The sequence below is a fragment of the Pelobates fuscus genome, chromosome 5 (assembly GCF_036172605.1).
Source record: "Pelobates fuscus isolate aPelFus1 chromosome 5, aPelFus1.pri, whole genome shotgun sequence".
Classification (NCBI taxonomy): domain Eukaryota; kingdom Metazoa; phylum Chordata; class Amphibia; order Anura; family Pelobatidae; genus Pelobates; species Pelobates fuscus.
The window spans coordinates 126613790-126635342 of NC_086321.1; the positions used below are offsets into that span (position 1 = coordinate 126613790).

At 43.4% G+C, this 21553-nt stretch overlaps 1 protein-coding gene across 1 annotated transcript in view; it reads right to left on the reverse strand.

Annotated features, from left to right (window-relative positions):
- Window positions 1–11810: 11810 nt before the first annotated feature.
- Window positions 11811–21553, reverse strand: part of FAM216A (family with sequence similarity 216 member A) — a 40026-nt gene continuing 30283 nt past the window's right edge. The window contains exons 4-5 of the mRNA XM_063456979.1: window positions 13149–13263; window positions 11811–12322 (exon numbers count right to left, since the gene is read on the reverse strand). Of these exons, the coding sequence (XP_063313049.1) occupies window positions 12261–12322; window positions 13149–13263 (177 nt within the window). The 3' untranslated portion in view covers window positions 11811–12260. The remainder of the gene's footprint in view (window positions 12323–13148; window positions 13264–21553) is intronic.

The following is a 21553-nucleotide window of genomic DNA, read 5'->3' on the forward strand; positions in this document are numbered from 1 at the left end:
AATTATTATTTAAAATGAAGCGTAAGGGGGGGGGGTGTACATTTTGCATATGTCAGCAGATACTGAAAGAGTACTAAACACTAGCGTTAGATATAGTTTGCTTAGTGCAAAGGGTGGTAAACTTGACATTTTTAGGGGATGAAATGGTATTCTATAAATGTAACATGCACTGCATATAAAATACTGCCTAGGAAATATCAGGAAAATCAAGATATGTTGTATTTGTGCAAATGCCAAAAGATATTTGTTTTCACAAACCAAAGTGCATTTAGCGCAAATCAAAATATTAGCAGAAAGAAACTTGCCTGTATAAGGTGAAGCTTGAAGGTGACCCCAAAGACTTCCTCTTGTCTTCCACAAAATATGTATACAAAAATGGGAAGTATCTGCTAAGTCAATAGAAAATAAAACAACATAGCATATAACTGTGTGGATAAAGTGCCTATCTATTGCAATCCCAAATGGCCACTCATACACATACACTTCCAATGAAGTAATAAAGCCTTGTTTATATTTCCCTTCAGAGGTTGAATCTTCTGGATATATTCAAATCACCATGTGTAGGTTGGGGAACATATGCTCAAGAGAAGAAAATAAAATTGTAGTGTAAATCTGAGTGTGTAACAAAACAACTATGTATTAACTTACATAGATTTAAAACAGTGGATGTAGTGAATAAAAGTCACCACTAGGCGTCCTACGCGTTTCGTCTGTGTGAAGGACTTTCTCAGGGACTTGTCAGTGTCAGGTAACCATCCAAACGTAAATGCTAACCCTCCCCAGTCCTTTTATACCCCCTCAAGTGTCCTTAGATCAAAGATCTGGTATGACGCTCATAGTACAACCAGGACTGTCATTAGCCCACACTCTAAAATTGCATTTTCTTTAAAGGGACAGCTCATTGAAGTGGTCTACATGCAGTTTCCCAGGTAACTTAACCCTGAGCAGGTAATGATTGCAATAATTACCTGTTAGGGTAAACTCCACTATTAATGGCTGTCCACCAGTTTGCTTTCCTGGCACTATAGATTCCCTTTTCAGCTACAGATGTAATTTGAAAATAACAGGTGTAATTTTGTGATGAATTCAGCAAAGACAAGCCCCACAAATCTGTGTTATATAATATATTAGATATATCTATATAATAGATGGATGGTATAGATGAAATAACAAAAACCCACACAATAGATTATTATTGCTAAAGTAACTAAATCACAAATGCATTGGCAAAGGTCTGTCTTGTTACATGCCATAACAATGTTCAGGGATATAATTTTGTGTAACAGCTTCTTTATCCAAAGAGAGATTTGACTGCCATTCTGAGGTTGAGAAGGAATATGTTTTCCTAGTTTGCTGCAAAATTGAAAAGCACTTTACACTTTTTTTTTCTTTTCATACTCTTTTGCTTAACCCCTTAAGGACCAAACTTCTGGAATAAAAGGGAATCACGACATGTCACACATGTCATGTGTCCTTAAGGGGTTAAACAACAAAAACAGATGTGAGAGGCTGAATTTGGATGCATATCTTTTTTTCAGCCTATGTAAATCTGTTTCAAAGCAAATTGTAAGAACCTCAAAGGGTCGCTGCCTAAACTCTTGGGAATTATATGATGGATCTAAGGCAACAATCTAAAAACAAGTACATTTATAATTTTATATTTATGTAAAAAAAATCTGAAAATTCATATCTTGTAATACCTTTTTTATTGGACTAACAATGTTTTAATGACAAGCTTTTGGGAAAACCTCCCTTTCTCAAGTCTAAAGCATTTCTGAGCAAGACGACAGAGAGAGAGAGATAGAAAGGCATAGCCTGTAATTGTGGGAGGGGTTACCAGGCTATATAAACTCGGGCCACCCCTCTCACTGGGCCGTTCACGCCTGGTTCAGAGAACACTCCCCTCTGTCAGCTGGGACGTCGGGTCGCAAAGGCTGCTGCTTCTCCCCCAACTTCACCAACTTTGGACCGCAAGCCTCATACATTATCCCGCCTCTGACTACCCCTGACCGGCGGAGCCTAATCCCATGGCACTACTTACCGCGGCTAGCTCCCTACAACTAGCAGGGCCCGAACCGAGGTCTTCTCCCGCCTGCTCCCCGGTACCACATCCAGCCGCGGGCTCTATTTTTACCTGCGGAAGGCATCAGCCGAGGCCTTCCGCTTCCGGCTCCCCAGCAAATCACCCCCAGGCTGGCTCCATCTGACAGGTGACGAATACTCTTCCGGGTCGGCAGCCAGTATTTCGGGGTCCTTCCATTCGGCCAGTTTCGGCTGCAAAACCGTGAGTTCAGGCCCGCGGTCCTTTGGCATGTAACCAAGCATTCGGTACACGAATGCCACACTTCCTTGATTCCCCAGTCCCTTGTTAGCACGACCCTCATTCAACCGAACGTACAGACGATACGGTCTCGTCCCTATTCTGTCTAAATTGCTCCTGCCCACATGTGGCCACCTCTTCTACATTGTTTGTATGTTCCCAACCAAAGGAGGGTCTTTGTATTTAAGATAGATGCCTTAGTAGTAAAGTTCAGTCAAGCATTGTAGTCATGTATAATGTTATTTCTTATTGTATTCTATACGTACTCTGGCACTGGCAATTAATATACATGTTATTTTTTCTTGCCAAATGCATATGTGAAGTATTAATCAACTGACAAATACATTTCTTCAGTATGTCTTGTTCCAAGATCTATTGGAAACATGTCTCCTTCTACATACAATGTTTGACATTACTTAGTATAGTCTTAGTATGGTCTTGTGTCAGTACAGACACTACTGCATTGCACAGGTCTCAGCCTATATTCCTGGCAATTGAGTCCTGTACATCTGCCCTTAGGTCATTGACCCTACAACGATCATATGTTACGCTGCATGTTACTTTACTGTATCAGTACCACCATATTTCAATTATAGCTACGCTTTCACAACCAGTAACTAATACTGTTCTAATACTTAAAAAAACACCCACCCCACCCCATATAATTCCATTCAGACTTATGTTACCTCCTAGTACCACAAGAACTACATTGGGCCTCTCTCAACCTCTTATGCATATTCCTTACACAAGGCCCTCTATTGGCCTTTGCAACACACTTCAGGTAACCTTAGTGGACAACTAAATCTTATTTGCAACCACTCATTAGGGCACTAAGTTCACATATCATCTGGACAGAAATGTATCCTGTATCCTGTAATCCAACACGTCTTACAGTATTATACATCTGCTATATCTTGCACTGTCAACATACGGCCACACAGTGCCTCTCCTCACGACCCTACCTATACGGCCTACACGTGGCCTCACAGTGTTGAATGATTCCCTCATAACAGACGTTCTCCTTACCTCTCTTATTTTACTACTTCAGTCAAGCATAATGTCAATTACGATGCCTGCAAACATGCCACATACATTATGATACGTACTGAATTTATCATGTGGGTCATTTAAGTTCCCCAAGTTCGGCCTTACTAGTCAGCCGCATGGTGCTTACTGTCAGGGGTCAGCTAAGAGGGGAGGCTGCACGCAACTTGCAGCACTCACCCTCAGTCCATCGCCCTCTCCTCCTCCTACCTGTCGGCAAGCGGCGCCGCCGCTCGCATCCTCCACGCCTCCCAGCGGCAGCATGTATAACGCTGCACGCTGGAAGGTCGTTAACTTATGCAAACGCCGAGGTCACGTGAGTGACCCGGCGTTAAAGCAACAGTACCACAATCACAGTGGGAGGCTTAGATATCTCCCACGTGTGATTGTTAATTCTGATTGGAAGTTATCCAATCAGAATTAAACCTAGGGTATTTATACTTACCTTTCCTGTCTCTCAGTGCCCTGTTGTGGTCTTGTGATACCTGTAGTGCAGTTTTCTCGTGTTTCTCTCTGGTTACCGATTGTTTTGCTCGTTATTCCGATTATCCTGTCTTCTCCTCTCCTTTGACCTCGGCTTGTTTCTCGTTCTCCCGTTTTCTGGCTCCCTTTACTTGGCTTGTCTCCTGACCATTCTTAGTGTGCTTAGCCCGGCCACTCTAAGGACCGGTATAGCACCCTTCCTCTCTGTGACCTGTTAGCGTGTTTGGTTCCAGAATCGTGACACTTACATAGCCAATGCCATAATGGACTATTCCCACCTCACCGCTGCATATTAGACCAGTTCATATACATGATATTTATTCTGTCCTTCCTGCTTCCCTGGCTATTTGACTGCTCTGGCAACAACGGTACGAGTTACCACATTAGCATGTACGTTTTATGCCTATTGTACAGCCTTACTCAGGATCTCGGCTTTTACGTCATTTCAGCTTACAGGATCAACTACTACCCTATCATACCACGGCCAACTTTTATTCACAACCGCACTCTTAAATACGTTACATACGACCCGACAAGGGATATCCACTATCTCATAATTTAAGCCCCTCATTTGGGCTATTACATACGACATAAGAATTAAATTTTTACATACGTTTGCTTTGTTACAGCCTACCACAGCCATTCCTCTACGTATGGCCCTCACTAGGCCATCACTCTCCTGTTACATATGGCCCACAGCGGGCAATCCACTACGAATCAATTTCGGCCCCTCATTTGGGCAATTACATAGGACCACGGTCACGTGGAACCACTTAAATCCTCCCTATATGGCCCTTTCCCCGCATTTACAACTCCAGTCACAGACTCATACTGGATCTCCAACATTAGTTCCTGCTAGTAACCTAGTTGTGTCCCACATACTTCATACATATTTCAGGTTCTTCTAGTGAATGGTCGACAGCAGGAACTCACCTAGGTAAGTCAATTAGGTGTCTCTTCCCTATACATATATATGTCAATTAATAGGTTATTGCCCCTTTGTATCTAGTTGACCATCTCTACTTTTCATCCTGTGGAAATGTAATCGTTACCTATGACACAGGTACATTATCCCATTATCTCCACTAGCACTTATACCTTACTGGATGTATTCCCATTAACAGTCCCATTGGGTACTTAGGTTCCTCTCTAAAAGATTCCTGCCACTATCACATATTAGGTACACACGTTCCTCATACTTCCCAAATCACTACGTTCTTATTTCCCTACATTCCTTAGGGATAGATCAACTGGCTGTAAAGGGTTTGGTGCTGGCCATATTCTAGTTTAATCATAGTTCTGTCCTGCAAGGCCAACTCCCATCCTCACACGGAGGTATTCGCCCATCGGCCCAACTCATAGCTAGAGTCTTACTTAAACCTCTTCAGGTTATTAGATAGGGCCTCACCCGTCACGGCCACTCGTTTTGAATCTCTTACTTGTCACCGAGAGGCCTACATATCCGCCACTTTGTTCGGTGGCCTCAGTCCCCCGGCCAAATTCATAGCTAGAGCCTCTCATAGCCACTTGGCAATTAGTAGGGCCTCACCTTCCCCTGATTCAGTTAATTCCTTCGCCATTCGGTATTAAGAAAGCTGCCAGTTGGCTGGGAGTCTGACAGCCTAAGCGGACGGTCGCATGTGTGTGGAGCTCCGACCAACGAGGGTAATTTTCACCTATTTTCTGGCGCCCAGACCAGCTTTCTCGTACCCTGAACATCCCCTAGCATACCTATTTCCAAATGGGGAAGAAAACAAAGAAATTACGGCAAGATGCTCCCCGGTCGAGCATGAACATAGGGGATTTATGGCGGCAGGCCCAAGGCGCACATGGGCCCAAAATGGCGACCATCACAGGGGATTGCTCGGATCTCTCCGACGACTTCTCATGTGGAACGGAGGAGGGCTACACACCGATACCGGCGCTTCCACCACCGCCGATCCCATCTGCGAAGCCAGACACAGCCCCGGTGACAGCCACACTCCTAAAAGAGCTACTGGGGGAATTACAAACAACCCTGCAGGCAGACATGGCAACGTTACGCCAGGATCTGAAAGGTCTGACAGGCCGCATAGGAACCCTGGAAAACACCTCCCTCTCCTGCAAGCAGCAGCTCACGACCCTCCAACAAGAGGTGAGAGACCTGCAAACACAGAATTACTCCTATGAATGCCGCTTTGCCGCACTGGAAGATTCCCGTCGCAAAAACAACCTGAAAGTTAGGGGAATCCCTGAACTCATGCCTGAAGCTGAGCTCCCACACGCAGTAAGGAGACTGCTAGCGGTCCTACTGACACCCAAAATCTCCAAAACGATGGTGATAGAAAGCATATTTCGGGTGCCTAAACCCACTAAGGCACCACCCACAGCATCAAGGGACGTAATTATTCAATTTCAACACGGAAGGGACAAAACCGCGCTCCTGACTGCACTAAGGGGCATTACACCATACAACTTCGAGAACATGTCATTGTCATTTTATGCAGACCTCAGTGGCAGCACATTGGCATGGCGCCGAGACCTAAAACCGCTCACTAGCCTGTTACAACAACACAAAATCGACTACAGGTGGCGCCCATCCAGGTCCCTATCCATCCTCCACGGAACCTCTACTTATACCATACGCAACCTCCAAGAAGCCGCACCGATTCTGCAGCGCATGGGACTACCCCAACACTCTCCTAACATGGACACTCCACCTCCGGCTACCCAGCCAGCCCACAGATGGGACCCAGGAACCACGGCGGACTTCGTACCCAGACAGACCGATGTGGGCGCCAAAGCCAGACCCACAACCTGAAACTACAAGGGACTGCCTCTTCCGATGTCGGACTCATACAACAATATAGCCCGACCCGCACAGGGCACAAAACCCCATACCCTCCACACACAGCTTGCAGCTTGCAGCTTACCTAGACCTTTCTCAGACCACGTAGCAATTCTTCCCCACTGAATACCCCCCCCCCCCCCCCCGACCGTAGATCAGGCACATGCTCCGGATAATAATGTCCAGACAACACACACGGGGTACATACGACGTTTACGACTTCACCGCTTGGACACGGGCTTACACTTTCATACCCTCAGGCACCACCAACAAGGGGCGACCCAAGGGTTACACTCACGAGGTTACGACCGTAGGTACTCACTAAAAGCTCGATTAGGCAGCTCGTTAGGGCAGCAAGCCTATATTTACATTTACCTACCACTTGACCATCTCAGCTGCCCTTCCAACCCCCCCTCCTTTTTCATTTTATTTTCTACTCTACTTACCTACTCACTGCCTACCGAGCGCTCCAAGCACTGTCAACTGAACAATACTCTGACTAAGTTACCCTATTGTTTATTAAGATAAAGTTTCAGCCGTTAAGTTCTTTCATTCACATGTCTATTGCAAATGCCATTATGTACAACTTTTTATGCTGAACACACGATGTTATCCTGTAAGGTTACTAATTTAACAAAAATGTGCAGACTGTAACACATGCTATCCAAATGTTAAAATATGTTTAGTAATAAGCTTGTCAAAGCCGTTGGGGCATGTCAAGCTCACTTGTTATATTTTCCATGCACACCAAAATAAAGAATTTAAAAAAAAAAAAAAAAGGAAGCTGCCAGTTGATGCAGGGTTACACTCCTACTGCACGGCTGCCACATTATGCTTTATTTCTTTCATCATATTACTTGTCACAGAAGGAATTTCACCCCAAACTCCCCGACAGGCCCTCTACAAACATAATGAGCACTATGGCTATAACACAACTCCGCTAGCCCAGTACATTGCGATCCTGGATCAGTCAAAAATGCTACTGCACAACAAACAGGAAATAAATAATTATTCACAACTACAGCACAGCAGCTTATGGCATAGATTCATGTTTACCAACCCTGATCTATGTAGATAGCATGGCAGAGATGCACGCTGCAAATACACAAATTTCCCCTCATAAAACGATGACTGACTAGAATAACTGGGATCTTCTAAACTGGTACTAACCCACACTCGGAGCACCTTACGTGTATTCCTTACTTCCAACCTCTCAATGTAACATCACCTGTTACGATCCAACCCCTGTTCCCCCTTCTTACGTCAATACACTGGCACGTGTTCCTTCTCTACACTTAACAAAGCAGAGACTTCAGTGGGGTTCTTGTTAATTCCTACTAAGGCCCCATAATGACCTAGGCACGCTACACTAGTCAGTAGGTTCTGAAACGAAAAACCCCTGACCATACTGCCAGTTATACCCAGATTCGTGCTGGGCTTGGTCCATTTAATAAGCCTATCACATACGTCTCCACACCATAGGGAACCCTGGATTTCTTTCACAAACTAGGCTCATACAGCATATAACATATCTGGACAATTACCCACTTGGATATTACAGTTTGGCTTACAAATTATGCAACACTGGCTCTCTGTTTTCGGGACATGCCTAACCATGCCCTATATCCTCCTTTCCAAGGCTACAATACACAACTTACCTTGGAAGTACGTGACCCTGCTTTCATTCCTCGGCATTGCGTTGTCCCAAGTCTATTCGGTAATCTCCTCTAGCAATCTGACTGCTGAGTAGACAACTGGACTCACTTTGATACATACTGCCTACTTGAAGGCAGGGTAAGGCGTGCCATGGAGTGTAAAGTCCGTTTTGGAATGGCCTGGTATTTTAGGTATCGCTTAGGTTCTATAACCCTTGTCATGCATGTCATACAGTAAGGTCACGACTGAATCAGACCACTCAACCACCCCCAGGTCACCTACCACTATTACGCTGCGACATTCATCATGCCCGTTCTACCATTCCTCACAGGAGCAGGAAGCATTTCCATTTCCTACATCCGGTTATTCCCTCATCAATTAGCCCGTCGCTGCTATCCCAGTCCACGTATCAGGAATAATGGAACTTCTTCCTCACTCACAGGTCAGCTGTTACTAGCGATGCTCCGGGACTCGCAACACAGCAACCTCATGACACAGTCTATAATCGCCATTTCATTTTTCGGAGCTTTTGCCATTTCTGACAAGTTACACTTCGGTTCACCTTTTTGCCACCTCATTGGGAAGATTAAGCTTACAAACACCACATACTACCTCATACCTACTTACAAAGTTAAACTTATCCCAGTTTACCATTACAGAATGATGCCCAGCCTTCCTAATAGAACAATTATCCATCACGCGCAGGGCTACACAGACATACGCCTCTCCAAAGATCACATGTGTAAGCACACTCTTCTATTGCATTACGTTTGTTACGACTAGTCAGTAACTAGTATACGACCCTTAACATTTTCAGGTTATACTGGTATTCTAGAATACGAGTAGTATAGGCGCTAATTCATAGCCTCTATTATACCCCAGTACACCTCTTCAAGCACTTGAACATAAATCCTCTACATAAACCAGATATCTCTCTACCAGAGAAGGATATGAGGCAGACATATCAAGCGTTGATCAAGTTGTATCTATGTGTTTATCTATCAAACTTTTTGCCCTCTTTATTTACAGTATAACAAAAGTGTTCTGTGTTTTCAGGCGCTTTGCATAAATTATATCAAGTGCTCTAATATGACAGCTGCTCCCACACAAAAACCAGGAACTCTCCAATCCTGTCGTAATTCAATGTGAAATAATACACTAATTTACATACACCGTATGAAATAGTGAGAGTGTGTAGCGCTTGATTTTGTGAACTTACTCCACAGGAGATCCCTCAGAGTATGAAGGGTTGATAATCTATTTAAACAAATAGAGAAAAATATAGTGCACTCTGTGTGAAACGTAGTATTTATACACCACACGATAAAGGACACACTCACGTGGTTTAGAGCCTATTGAGGATTGGCTCTGATCACTTTCGCCTTGTGTCCTTTTAGGTGACACACACCTTACTCTCCAAGTGAAATTTTCCTCAAAAGAGAGAGAGAAAGACAGGGGAAAATCGCCCTAGTATTGAAATCTTCAATCCTCTACATAAACCAGATATCTCTCTACCAGAGAAGGATATGAGGCAGACATATCAAGCGTTGATCAAGTTGTATCTATGTGTTTATCTATCAAACTTTTTGCCCTCTTTATTTACAGGCCTACAAATAGAAAGGCGTAGCCTGTAATTGTGGGAGGGGTTACCCAGCTATATAAACTCGGGCCACCCCTCTCACTGGGCCGTTCACGCCTGGTTCAGCCCACCCACCGCTCCCCTTTTTCAAACGAATCATTTTGGTAGGCCCTCTTTATTTACAGGCCTACCCGAACGTCAGTCCTGGCACACCACAACCTACTTACATATACCCAACCTATCCCATATTCATATATCGTGACTCAGCTTATTGTCCCCGACTACAAATATATAATTATAAATGTACTTGCCAGTGTATTATACACACACTCACTGGCAGAGGAGACCGGAGGCTATCGGTAGAGACTGACTGACAGTAGTAAAATCCCACAAAATTGACCACAAGCAATGTGGGGAAATATGAATGGATTTATCATGTACCTAACTTCCTAAATGTGGATTGGTTTATGTTAAAAAAAAAAACACACAAAAAAAAAAAAACACAAAGGGGGATGCTTCATACCAAGAATACTTCTGTAATGACAATGGCGGCAGCCATTCAGTCTGGTGAATTATTTGCATGGTCATACAAAGCCAAGGACCATACCATTCTCTTGTGATATTACTGAGTAATAATTGCAAAATAATAATGGTCTTACATGCCCTGCTAAACAAATTCCAAAGTGTTTATGAATATTAAGAGAAGAAATCTTCCTCCTTCATACTTCAAATAACTGGAGAGTGCAATAACAAACTGCATACAGCTTGGAACTTATAACAGCATAACAGAGGGCCTGTTTGAGAAACACTTGACAACATATTGGCTGTGAATCAGACAACCAGTACTGTTACTTCCATATTTGTTCAGCTCAGTGGAGATAAACTCAAGAGGCAGCAACTGCACAGAGCACCTGCCTTGCAAAGACTTCTCATTGAGCTGCATTGGGAAGACTGTGATTGGACAGACACAGAAAGTCAGAGTGGGGCTAGAAGGGGAGGGTTTGTAAAGGCTGCAGATGAGAAGCAGTTTTTAGTTACATCCCCAGTGGAAAAATGCATAATTAAAGGCATGCATATTTTCACTGGGAGTATATATATTAAATAGTTATATTAATACTAATAGTAATATTATTTACACACACATATATATATATAAAATTATGTGTATTTGAGCAGTGGAGTGCCCCTTTAAAGGTAAAGTAAAATGTTATGATAAGTGTAGTTTTGCAACAACTGGTCATTTACATCATGGCCCTCGTAGTCCTGCTACATCCTCACATTTGTCTTCTCTCAAATATAAAGATAGTTAAACGTCTCTTGGCAATTTAATGGGTATAGACATGACACTCAACCATTCGACTTGGGTTAGGTTTCTCATGGAATCCTAAATCTAGCTCCTAACCAAGCGATATATTTAGTTTTATTAATATCCTGAAATCTTTTTGACAATGTTGATATCTTAGATAACAGGAAGAAACAAAGTGTCCAAGAAAGACACTTAAAAAGTGAACCTAAAAAGGGGGTAACCCTTACTTGTAACAATTAAAGAAATGCATAAATGTCCAGAGGATATAACAGTAGGCTTACTGTTATTTTCTTTTTTCTTTAAATCTAACATAGCATGTTTTTTTGCACTATGGTGATTTAGTTAGCAAGTCTTTATGGGAGAATATTAAGAACTCTAGACTCGTAGTTGTGTGGATGCAATTGGAGGGAATTCAGCTGTTGCATTGGGGGAGTTACAAGGAGAACCTTGTAGTAACCTAAGTCTCTGTGTTTGGTAGCATCAAGCCTTTTGCTATTTTTTTTTTCAGTCAGCGACCTTGAAGTCGGATTTTTATTCAGCCAGTTTATTGAAGGCTGTTGCATATATATATATATATATATATATATCTTTCTTTCAAGATGCCATTGATAACCCAATCTTTGTAATATCTTTTCAGGTAGCAGTTGGTGTTGAGACACTATTACATTGGACACATTTGATTTAATACAGTTTACCCATAACAGTGGGGTTGATTAATAGGGCTCTTTGTTGCATTTGATTATAGCCACAAGAGGTTCACTGCAGTTGATACACAAACTGTATTGGTTCTCAAACTCACATTCCTATTATCCCCAGCCAAAATCCCATCTAGTCTACTATAGAGTCTTCCTCTACTGGTCATTATACAGAGCTTTTATTTCCTGTGGCTCTTTTTTATGGGTCTATGTTCAATGTCTTTTCTCTAAATATTTAATACAATTTATCTAATTGTTTATATCTTTCTAATATTATGTCAGTTCTATATTTTACAAGGAACCATGTTGTGCCCATTGGATTTTATATCCTCTGGACATATCTGAACATTTTATTTACACCTCTTCTTCTCTTTTTCATTCAGCTCATATTTTCCAGCTTTGTCTGAAGAACCTAAAAATAAATTGGAAATAAGGAAACTGATATTATTTGTAAACATCTACACGCACCTGTTCATTTGTTGTAGGCTAAGAATGGATCTGTGCAGTGGACAGTATATTTGCCTATATAGACGTAGACATTGCCGGAGACCCCGCAAATCTTTGATTAGAAATAATAACATCAATAAAATAAGAAACCGAGTCATTTGCAGGTGGTGAAATTATGGACATCTATTTGAACTGGAAATGCTGGAGAACTGACAAAGTAACTGCAAAGTTTGTATCAGAGTGAAGTGGAGAACGTTTCCAATATGGCAACTTTCCCCTTAAAATGTGCAATTGCATTCTCAATTGTTCTCACTTCCTGCTAGAATGAAGAACCCCAACGTTTCTGAAAACTTTGCCACCAGCATCATCCAATTTCATCTATTTATTATGTGTACATATTTCACACACGTTAAACAGTGCCTTTCGTAAAGCTGTTATTCCTCTTCCCAAGCACTTCTAATTTGCCCAGAGAATGAATATACCACACAAATCAGTGGTACAGACCGATGATCACTTCTGTTCTATAATTCTAAACACATATCTTTATATTGTAGATGATTTATCCAATACATGTACAATATGATAGCTTTGATATTACTTAATGGCACTTAATGGGACCAGTCAACATTAAGCTGTAACGTCATAGGTTGCATACCTTGCCCAGCCCACTTACAGCTTTTTTGCACACCTCCCTACATAGGCTGAGAGAGGTATGTTGATTTTGGGATTATTATGAGGATATTGGAAGGCGAGTGTATAAACACATTGATTTGATTTCTAACACATCTTACCACATTTTATGTGTGAAGCGAGCGGACGATGAACCATTGCTTTCATTTGGCTCACGCTGTAGACTTTTGCAATGCTACATAAGTATCGCTTCTGACCTGTGGTAAGGTCTGGATGCTGAAAAAAAAACAAAAAAAACAAACTTTTTTTCAATTTTTATTTTTTGCTAAAACTTCCATTATCTTTTTTGATAACTATATACAAATTCAGGTACTTTTAAGTAGACCTATTTGTGCAATGATACAGATAAAATATTGCAGCACTTTTTTTATATTTTATTATTGGACTGTTTTTATATGCCAATCCCTTTATCAAGTAAAAAGCTAATCATGTTGAAAGCTATTTATAAAAAAAAAATGTTGCTTACTGTAAACCTTGTTTACATTAGTTCAAGGGCCAGCCATAACAAATTAGTTAATTTATTTTAAATACCCCCGGACAGTCAAGTAGTGATCTGTCTTCAAAATAACTTTCTTCCAAAACCTATAATAAATTAGGATATCCTCTCCCTTCTAACTGTGAAGTAGTGAGCCAATGAGACAAATAACCATGTCAAAGATTGCTTTATTACAAAAAAAGAAAAAAGAGACAAACTGGCTGCTGGAAAGACGAATGGAAAAGATATTAATCGTAAGCAATATCTTGTTTTACTTGGTGTCTCTTGCTGTAGACATAATGAATGGGATGTAGCAAGTGAAAACCCAGGGTGAGATTAATCTGTAACTACTGCTTGAAGGACCTCCCTTCTGAAAGTTGCATTTTCAGAGACAAGGAATTTAAAGCACCTCTGTCATCCCCACATCGAAAATTCATATTTCACAAAGGTAGAATCTTTAAGAAATAATCAGAATGACTTTTGGAATTTCACTGATATAATACAGGGATTACTTTGTTTCAGTGTTTTAACTCCATTTGACAAAGCTTAACAAAAGTCACACAGCTACAATTCAATTCTAGTATAGATGATTTTCATCAATATTTTGATAGATAGATAAAGAGTAAACCTTTTTTTTTTCCTTCCATTTAAAGTTTTTTATTGAGTTTTGTCATCAACTTAACGGGTGGGGTACAGAAAAAAGAAAGGGGTGGGGGTGGGGGAGCATACAGCATTTCCAGTGCCACGTTATTACAGTAAAAAGATTTCTTTTGCAGTAGTTAGGTACAGTACAATTTACTACGTTTTCTAGGCATAAGAGTTCCTCTCACACATGGGCTTACATTGGACATAGTAAACTCATTACTTGGCACTTGGTGTTTGGCCGTAATCCCTTCTAGCAGTCTTTGTTGCCTACCTCTCCCATTCCTAACCCTAATGTGTCCCGTCTGGTCCTGGTGGTGTTTGTGGTGCATCATACTGAGGCATATTTACACATCTTGAACATACTGGTACATATAGAAGTATATTGTTGTACTCGTCTCGGTTGTCTAAGTTTCAGTCTGTTGTCAGCGGGTTGTCTGCTCTCCAGGAGCCCCAGAGCTCCCAAGCCTCTGTTGCCAGCTTTGTCATAGGGAAGACACTTCGATAGCATGTCTCATATTTCCATTGGGTGTCTAGCTCTGTACACACTTCTGTGACCTGCAGGCCTCTTGGCTTTCCACATTCGAGCTATTGCCTTCTGTGCTGTCAGGAGGATGTGGAAGGCTAGTTTTTTTGTCACGCCAATGGTGTAAGAGGCCCCTGTGTGTGTGTGTAATGTTCTGTATTAGCCTGTGTATTGCTTCCCAGAAGCCAGAGTAAACCTTTTTTGACCGGGAACTATTTTTATTTTATTTTAAAATTAGCTCAGTAAATGATTACAGCATAATCAGCTTGGCAAAACCTTCAGCATACTATATACCACTGCAATGGGGAAGGCAGTGCTGCTACTGTAATCTATCAGTGTTACTTATTAGAGGAACACTATAGGGTCAGTAACACAGACATGTATTTCTGACCCTATAGTGTTAAATCTACCATCTAGCCCCCCTAGATGTAAAATAATATTGTAAATATATAGTTAAATAATACTTTTAGTCAAGTCTGCAGCTGCTGGCTCTGCCTCTGATCTGCCTGCTTGTCTGACATCATGAGAAGTGATTCTCTGAGCCAATGACAATGTGTTCCCATCAGACTGGCTGAGACTATCAAGGAGGCAGATCAGGGGCAGAGCCAGCACAAGCCAAACACAGCCCTGGCCAATCAGCATCTCCTCATAGAGTCTGCATAAAGAGGGTGGAGATGCTGATCTGTTATGATGGCAGTACTGCCCTAGGAAGCACATTTAGTAGCCATCTGAGGAGTGGACAATGGAGTTATGTAAACACTGCATTTTATCAGAAAATGCAGTGTTTACTGCAAAAGCCCTGAAGGAAATAATTCTACTCACCAGAACAAATACAATAAGCTGTAGTTGTTCTGGTGACTCATTGGTGGATCCAGGGGGGGGGGGGGGGGCAACGGGGCAATTGCCCACCCCGAGAAAATATTGCTGCCCAAGGCTCTCCCCTGCCGGTCCTTGCAGGGCTGGTGCTATCCAAGCACCAGCCCTGCTGATTGCCATCATGGACCAGAGGGGAGATCAGTGACAGGGCCGGCCTTAGGGGTGTGCGAGCTGTGCGGCCGCACAGGGTGCCATGGAGCAGGGGGCGCCGTGTGGCCGACATATCTCACACATGGCCGGACGGAATTTAAAAATTAAAAAATTTGTGGCAGGGTGCAGAGCTTCCCGTGCGGTGGGGGCGGAGCTTCTGTGGGCAGGGGCTGAGCTTAATGTGCTGGATAACTGCTGCAGGGGAAGCAGGAAGGAGTCCCTGCTTCCCCAACAAACAGTCTCCGGGAGCTGCACTGCCTGTCTGCCTCCACAATGAACAGAGGTATCTATGTGTGATTGTCAGTGTGAGTGTGACTGTGTGTGTGTGACTGTCTGCCTGTGTGTGTGTGTGTGACTGTCTGCCTGTGTGTGTGTGACTGTCTGCCTGTGTGTGTGTGACTGTCTGCCTGTGTGTGTGTGTGTGACTGTCTGCCTGTGTGTGTGTGTGTGACTGTCTGCCTGTGTGTGTGTGTGTGACTGTCTGCCTGTGTGTGTGTGTGTGACTGTCTGCCTGTGTGTGTGTGTGTGACTGTCTGCCTGTGTGTGTGTGTGTGACTGTCTGCCTGTGTGTGTTTGAGTCTGTGTGTATGACTGTCTGCCTGTGTGTGTGTGTGTGTGTGTCTGTGTATGACTGTCTGCCTGTGTGTGTGTGACTGTCTGCCTGTGTGTGTGTGACTGTCTGCCTGTGTGTGTGTGACTGTCTGCCTGTGTGTGTGTGACTGTCTGCCTGTGTGTGTGTGACTGTCTGCCTGTGTGTGTGTGACTGTCTGCCTGTGTGTGTGTGACTGTCTGCCTGTGTGTGTGTGACTGTCTGCCTGTGTGTGTATGACTGTCTGCCTGTGTGTGTGTGACTGTCTGCCTGTGTGTGTATGACTGTCTGCCTGTGTGTGTATGACTGTCTGCCTGTGTGTGTGTGTCTGTGTATGACTGTCTGCCTGTGTGTGTGTGTGTCTGTGCGTGTGTATATGTCTGTCTGCCTGTGTGTGTGTCTGTGTGTGTGTATATGACTGTCTGCCTGTGCGTGTGTGTGACTGCCTGTGTGTCTGTGTGCATGACTGTCTGCATATAAGTATGTGTGTGTAAGACTGTATGTGTGGGTGTGGCTGTCTGCCTGTAATTGTGTTTATCTACCTGTAACTATATGTGTGTTACTACCTGTGTGTTTCTGCCTAATCCTGTGTATGTGACTATCTGCCTGTGACTATGTGCATGTGGTGGATTTGATAGTGTATATGTATAGCTGTGTGCATCTGACTGTGGGACTGTGTGCACATAACTCTGCAAAAATATACACCTGCGTTCACATACAGGCCTAAATGCATGTTTTTATCTCAATTAAATAACCATCACACACAGGCAATAAACCCAGCACAAATATCACATACAACTAAAACATGCATATCACACACTGTAAATACACCCATTACAAGTATCACACACATCCAACACAACTATCACATACACAGACAACAAACATTACATCATACATGGATGAGGGGGGGGGTTCTGTGAAGATTTTTCGCACAGGGCACCTAAAGGCCTAAGGCCGGCCCTGATCAGTGATCTCCCTCCCCGGCCCACAGGCAAATTGCTGGGCGGCCGGCAGGGAAGGGAGTGAGAGAGAGAACGCGGGGGAGCTCTTACCTGCAGCTCCGCCGGGTTCTCCTCTCGCGAGCACGGAGCATTACCATGGCAATGCTCCGTTCTCGCGAGAGTGAACTCTACCCTGAACTGCAGGTTAGAGTTCACTCTCTCCACTAGAACCACCAGGGATGGAAAGCAATGTCTCCTCCTCCCTCAGCACAGGTAAGTAGGGAGGGGGGACATTAGCTATATTTAGTTAGTTATTATTTAATAATTCAAACAAAAAAGATTATCTTTAATCTGCCCCCCTATCCCCTCACACACTGCACCACACTGAGCCCCCCTTACCTACACAGCCCCCCTTACATACACAGCCCCCCCTTACACACACAGCCCCCTTACATACACAGCCCCCTTACATACACAGCCCCCTTACATACACAGCCCCCTTACATACACAGCCCCCCCTTACATACGCCTCCCCCCCTTACATACACAGCCACCCCTTACATACACAGCCTCCCCCCCTTACATACACAGCCTCCCCCCCTTACATACACAGCCTCCCCCTTACATACACAGCCTCCCCCTTACATACACAGCCCCTCCTTACATACACAGCCCCCCATTACACACACAGCCCGCCATTACACACACAGCCCGCCATTACACACACAGCCCCCCTCTTACACACACAGCCCCCCTCTTACACACACAGCCCCCCTCTTACACACACAGCCCCCCTCTTACACACACAGTCCCCCTCTTACACACACAGCCCCCTCTTACACACACAGCCCCCCTCTTACACACACAGCCCCCCCTTAGACACACAGCCCCCCTACACACACAGCCCTCCCCTTACACACACTGCCCCCAATACACACACAGCCCCCCATACATACACTGCCCCAATACACACACAGCCCCCCATACATACACTGCCCCAATACACACACAGCCCCCCATACATACTCACACACACACACACTGCACCCTTAACACAAACACACTGCTCCCAATATACAAATTGCTACCCCATACACTGCACCCCTCTCACACACGCACTACCCCTCCATACACATACTGCGACCCTCACATACACTGCACCACACACACACTACAGCCACTTTCCCAGCAGACCCTGGGTAAGTTATCAAACATTTTTTTTTTTAAACGGTTTGACTACTTACACTAGGAGGGCACCACAGCAAATCCTGGCACCAAAACCACTACAGAGAGCTGTAGTGGTTATTGTGCCTGGATTGTTTCTTAAAATGATCTGCCGAGATTAGCTTCTGGATCCGCTACTGTGGTGACTATAGGGTATCTTGACACTTTTTTTTATTGTATTTTTTTTTTTTTTCATACTATTTATTCTGAAAAAATTTATAGTAAAAAATGCATCAGAAGATACATACAGGAAACAAACAAAAACAACACAAAAACTAAATATAGTTTTGACTGCCAGAGTGGACACAAAGTCTTAACAAATAAATACATACTTAAGAAGGACTAAACTATTTGTGTGCTAACTCAAGAGAACAGGACGAATTGGACACACAGGGTGTTTGAGGTTTCCTTCACCTTATCTGATCACATACTGCTAACCTTCAATGTAACTGAAAATCACAAACAACCCCCCCCCCCCCCAAAAAACAAACAAACACATGCTGACAGTAGACTAAAAATTAAAAGCCTCAACGACCTCTGTGGTAGGAGTACTGCACTGCACTGCACACAATATTAGTAAACTCAATACAAGCTAAATTGAACAAGGAACAGGCTTAAATGGACTTTCAGTCGAAATGTTATTGTATATAAGTGAATTACATCTCTGAATAGTCACATATTAGTAATAAACATGTATTGGATGTTTCAAAAGTGTATTCAAATGTGCACTGTGCACTAGCATTTTAAACACAGCACTTGGTAAAAGAGACCCCAAGTATTTTATTTTCTAGTAATGTCTCAATTTGTTAAATACTGACATGACATTTTATAAGATTTTATCATTTGACCAAAAATAAATATCTGGTGTAAAAAAAAAAGATATTAGTTAGGTATTTTAAATATATTGGATTGTTTGTCATTCTCCACAGTCCAGGCTAGATTGATCACAACTCTGATGCTTAGTTTCAGTAGGTATAAATACTTTCCAGGTCACAGGGCTCAAGTCCAAGTCAAGTCTCGAGTCATCGCTGTCAAAGTCTAAGTCAAGTCATAAGTCTTCTTTGATTATATTCAACTGAGTCGCAAGTCATTAAATTTGTGATTTGAGTCCAAGTCAAGTGCGAGTCATGCGACTCAAGTCCACATCCCTGCGGGAGAGAGACCAAATTAAATCTTGCCTGTGAGAACATATGCCACAATGATGCTGAAATGAGACCAATCATCAGTTTTGAATACTAACAGGATTATTCAATAAAGTGAAATTTCTAATTTAAGGCCAAAATAGCCAAACTGGAACAAAGATGACATAACTTTTCCAGTTCAACTATTTTGGCCTTAAATTTGCTATTTACTTTGCATTGCTGACAATTCTAACTTTAGTGAATAGCCCTGAAAGTCCTGGATGTGTTAAAAAACCTGGTTCACTGATAATGTTGACTCTCTTGCTGATGTTAGTGACAGCTGTTCCAGCAATTACATTGCCTTTCTGTGATGACTCGCTATATATATATATATATATATATATATATATATCTCTCGCAATAATATCACTAGCTGTGATATTGCCACAATCACAGTACTCACAGCGATATTAGAGTCATTTATCGACATGACGTGGTAAGTGGCGGCTCTAGACTTGGCGAGGCCTTAGGCGAGACTCATACATGAGGCCCCCACTAACACCATTATTGAAAAAATAGCAGTTGATTTGTGTGTATACAGGGCCGTCTTTAATTTTGATTGGACCCTGGGCAAGCATTTACTTGGGCCCCCCTGACTACATATAGATACGCACAAATACACTACCTGACACACATACGCAGATACACACTGACCGCATATAGATACACACAAGAACATACAGATACACACAGACTACATATAGATACACTAACACACACACAGATACAAACACTGGCATACATGCAGATACAAAGGTACACACACTGACTTCATATAGATACACCGACACACATACAGACACACAGATACACAACCTGACACACATGCAGATATACAGATACAAACACTGACACATACAGATACAAACACAAATGGACAACATACAGATACACATTCTGACAGACGTACTGACACAGACAGCCATACTGAAACACACATACACAAAGACATACTGAACCACACAGACACTGACGGACTCACACACACAGACATACAGATACACTGACAGACATACTGGCACACTAACACATACACACACTCAGACATACTGACACACTGACAGACATACACACATACACTGACAGACATACATACTGAAGCACACAGACACTGACAGACTCACACACACAGACATACAGATACACTGACAGACATACTGGCACACTAACACATACACACACTCAGACACTCATGCAAAATTTCATATCCACAGTGTGACGGGGCTGACAGTGTGAGGTGGGTTGACATAGTGTTAAGGGCTGACAGTGTGAGGTGGGGTGACAGTGTTAGGGGCTGACAATGTGAGGTGGGGTGACAGGGTGAGAGAGGGTGACATAATGTGAGGTGGGGTGACATGGTGAGAGGGGATGACATAGTGTTAGGGGCTTACAATGTGAGGTGGAGTGACAGGGTGAGATGGGATGACAGTGTTAGGGGCTGACAATGTGAGGTGGGGTGACAGGCTGAGAGGGGGTGACATATTGTTTGGGGAGTGGCAGGGTGAGGTGACAGAGTAAGGGGGTTGACATAGTGTGGGGGGTCACAGGGTGGGTGACAGAGTAAGAGGTGGGGTGACAGTGTGAGAGGGTGACAGGTGGGGTGAGAAAGGGGTGACAGGTGAGGTGGCAGGGTGAGAGGGAGGTGGCAGGGTGAGAGGGGGTGACAGATGGGTTTGCTGGGTGACAGGTGGGGTGGCAGGGTGAGAGAGGGGTGACAGGTGGGGTGGCAGGGTGAGAGGGGGTGACAGGTGGGGTGACCGGGTGAGAGAAGGGTGACAGGTGGGGTGGTTGCAGGGTGAGACAGGGTGAGGGGGGGTGACGGGTGAGGGGGGTGACAGAGTAAGGGGGTGACAGTGGGGGGTCACAGGGTGGGTGACAGAGTAAGAGAGGGGGTGGTGA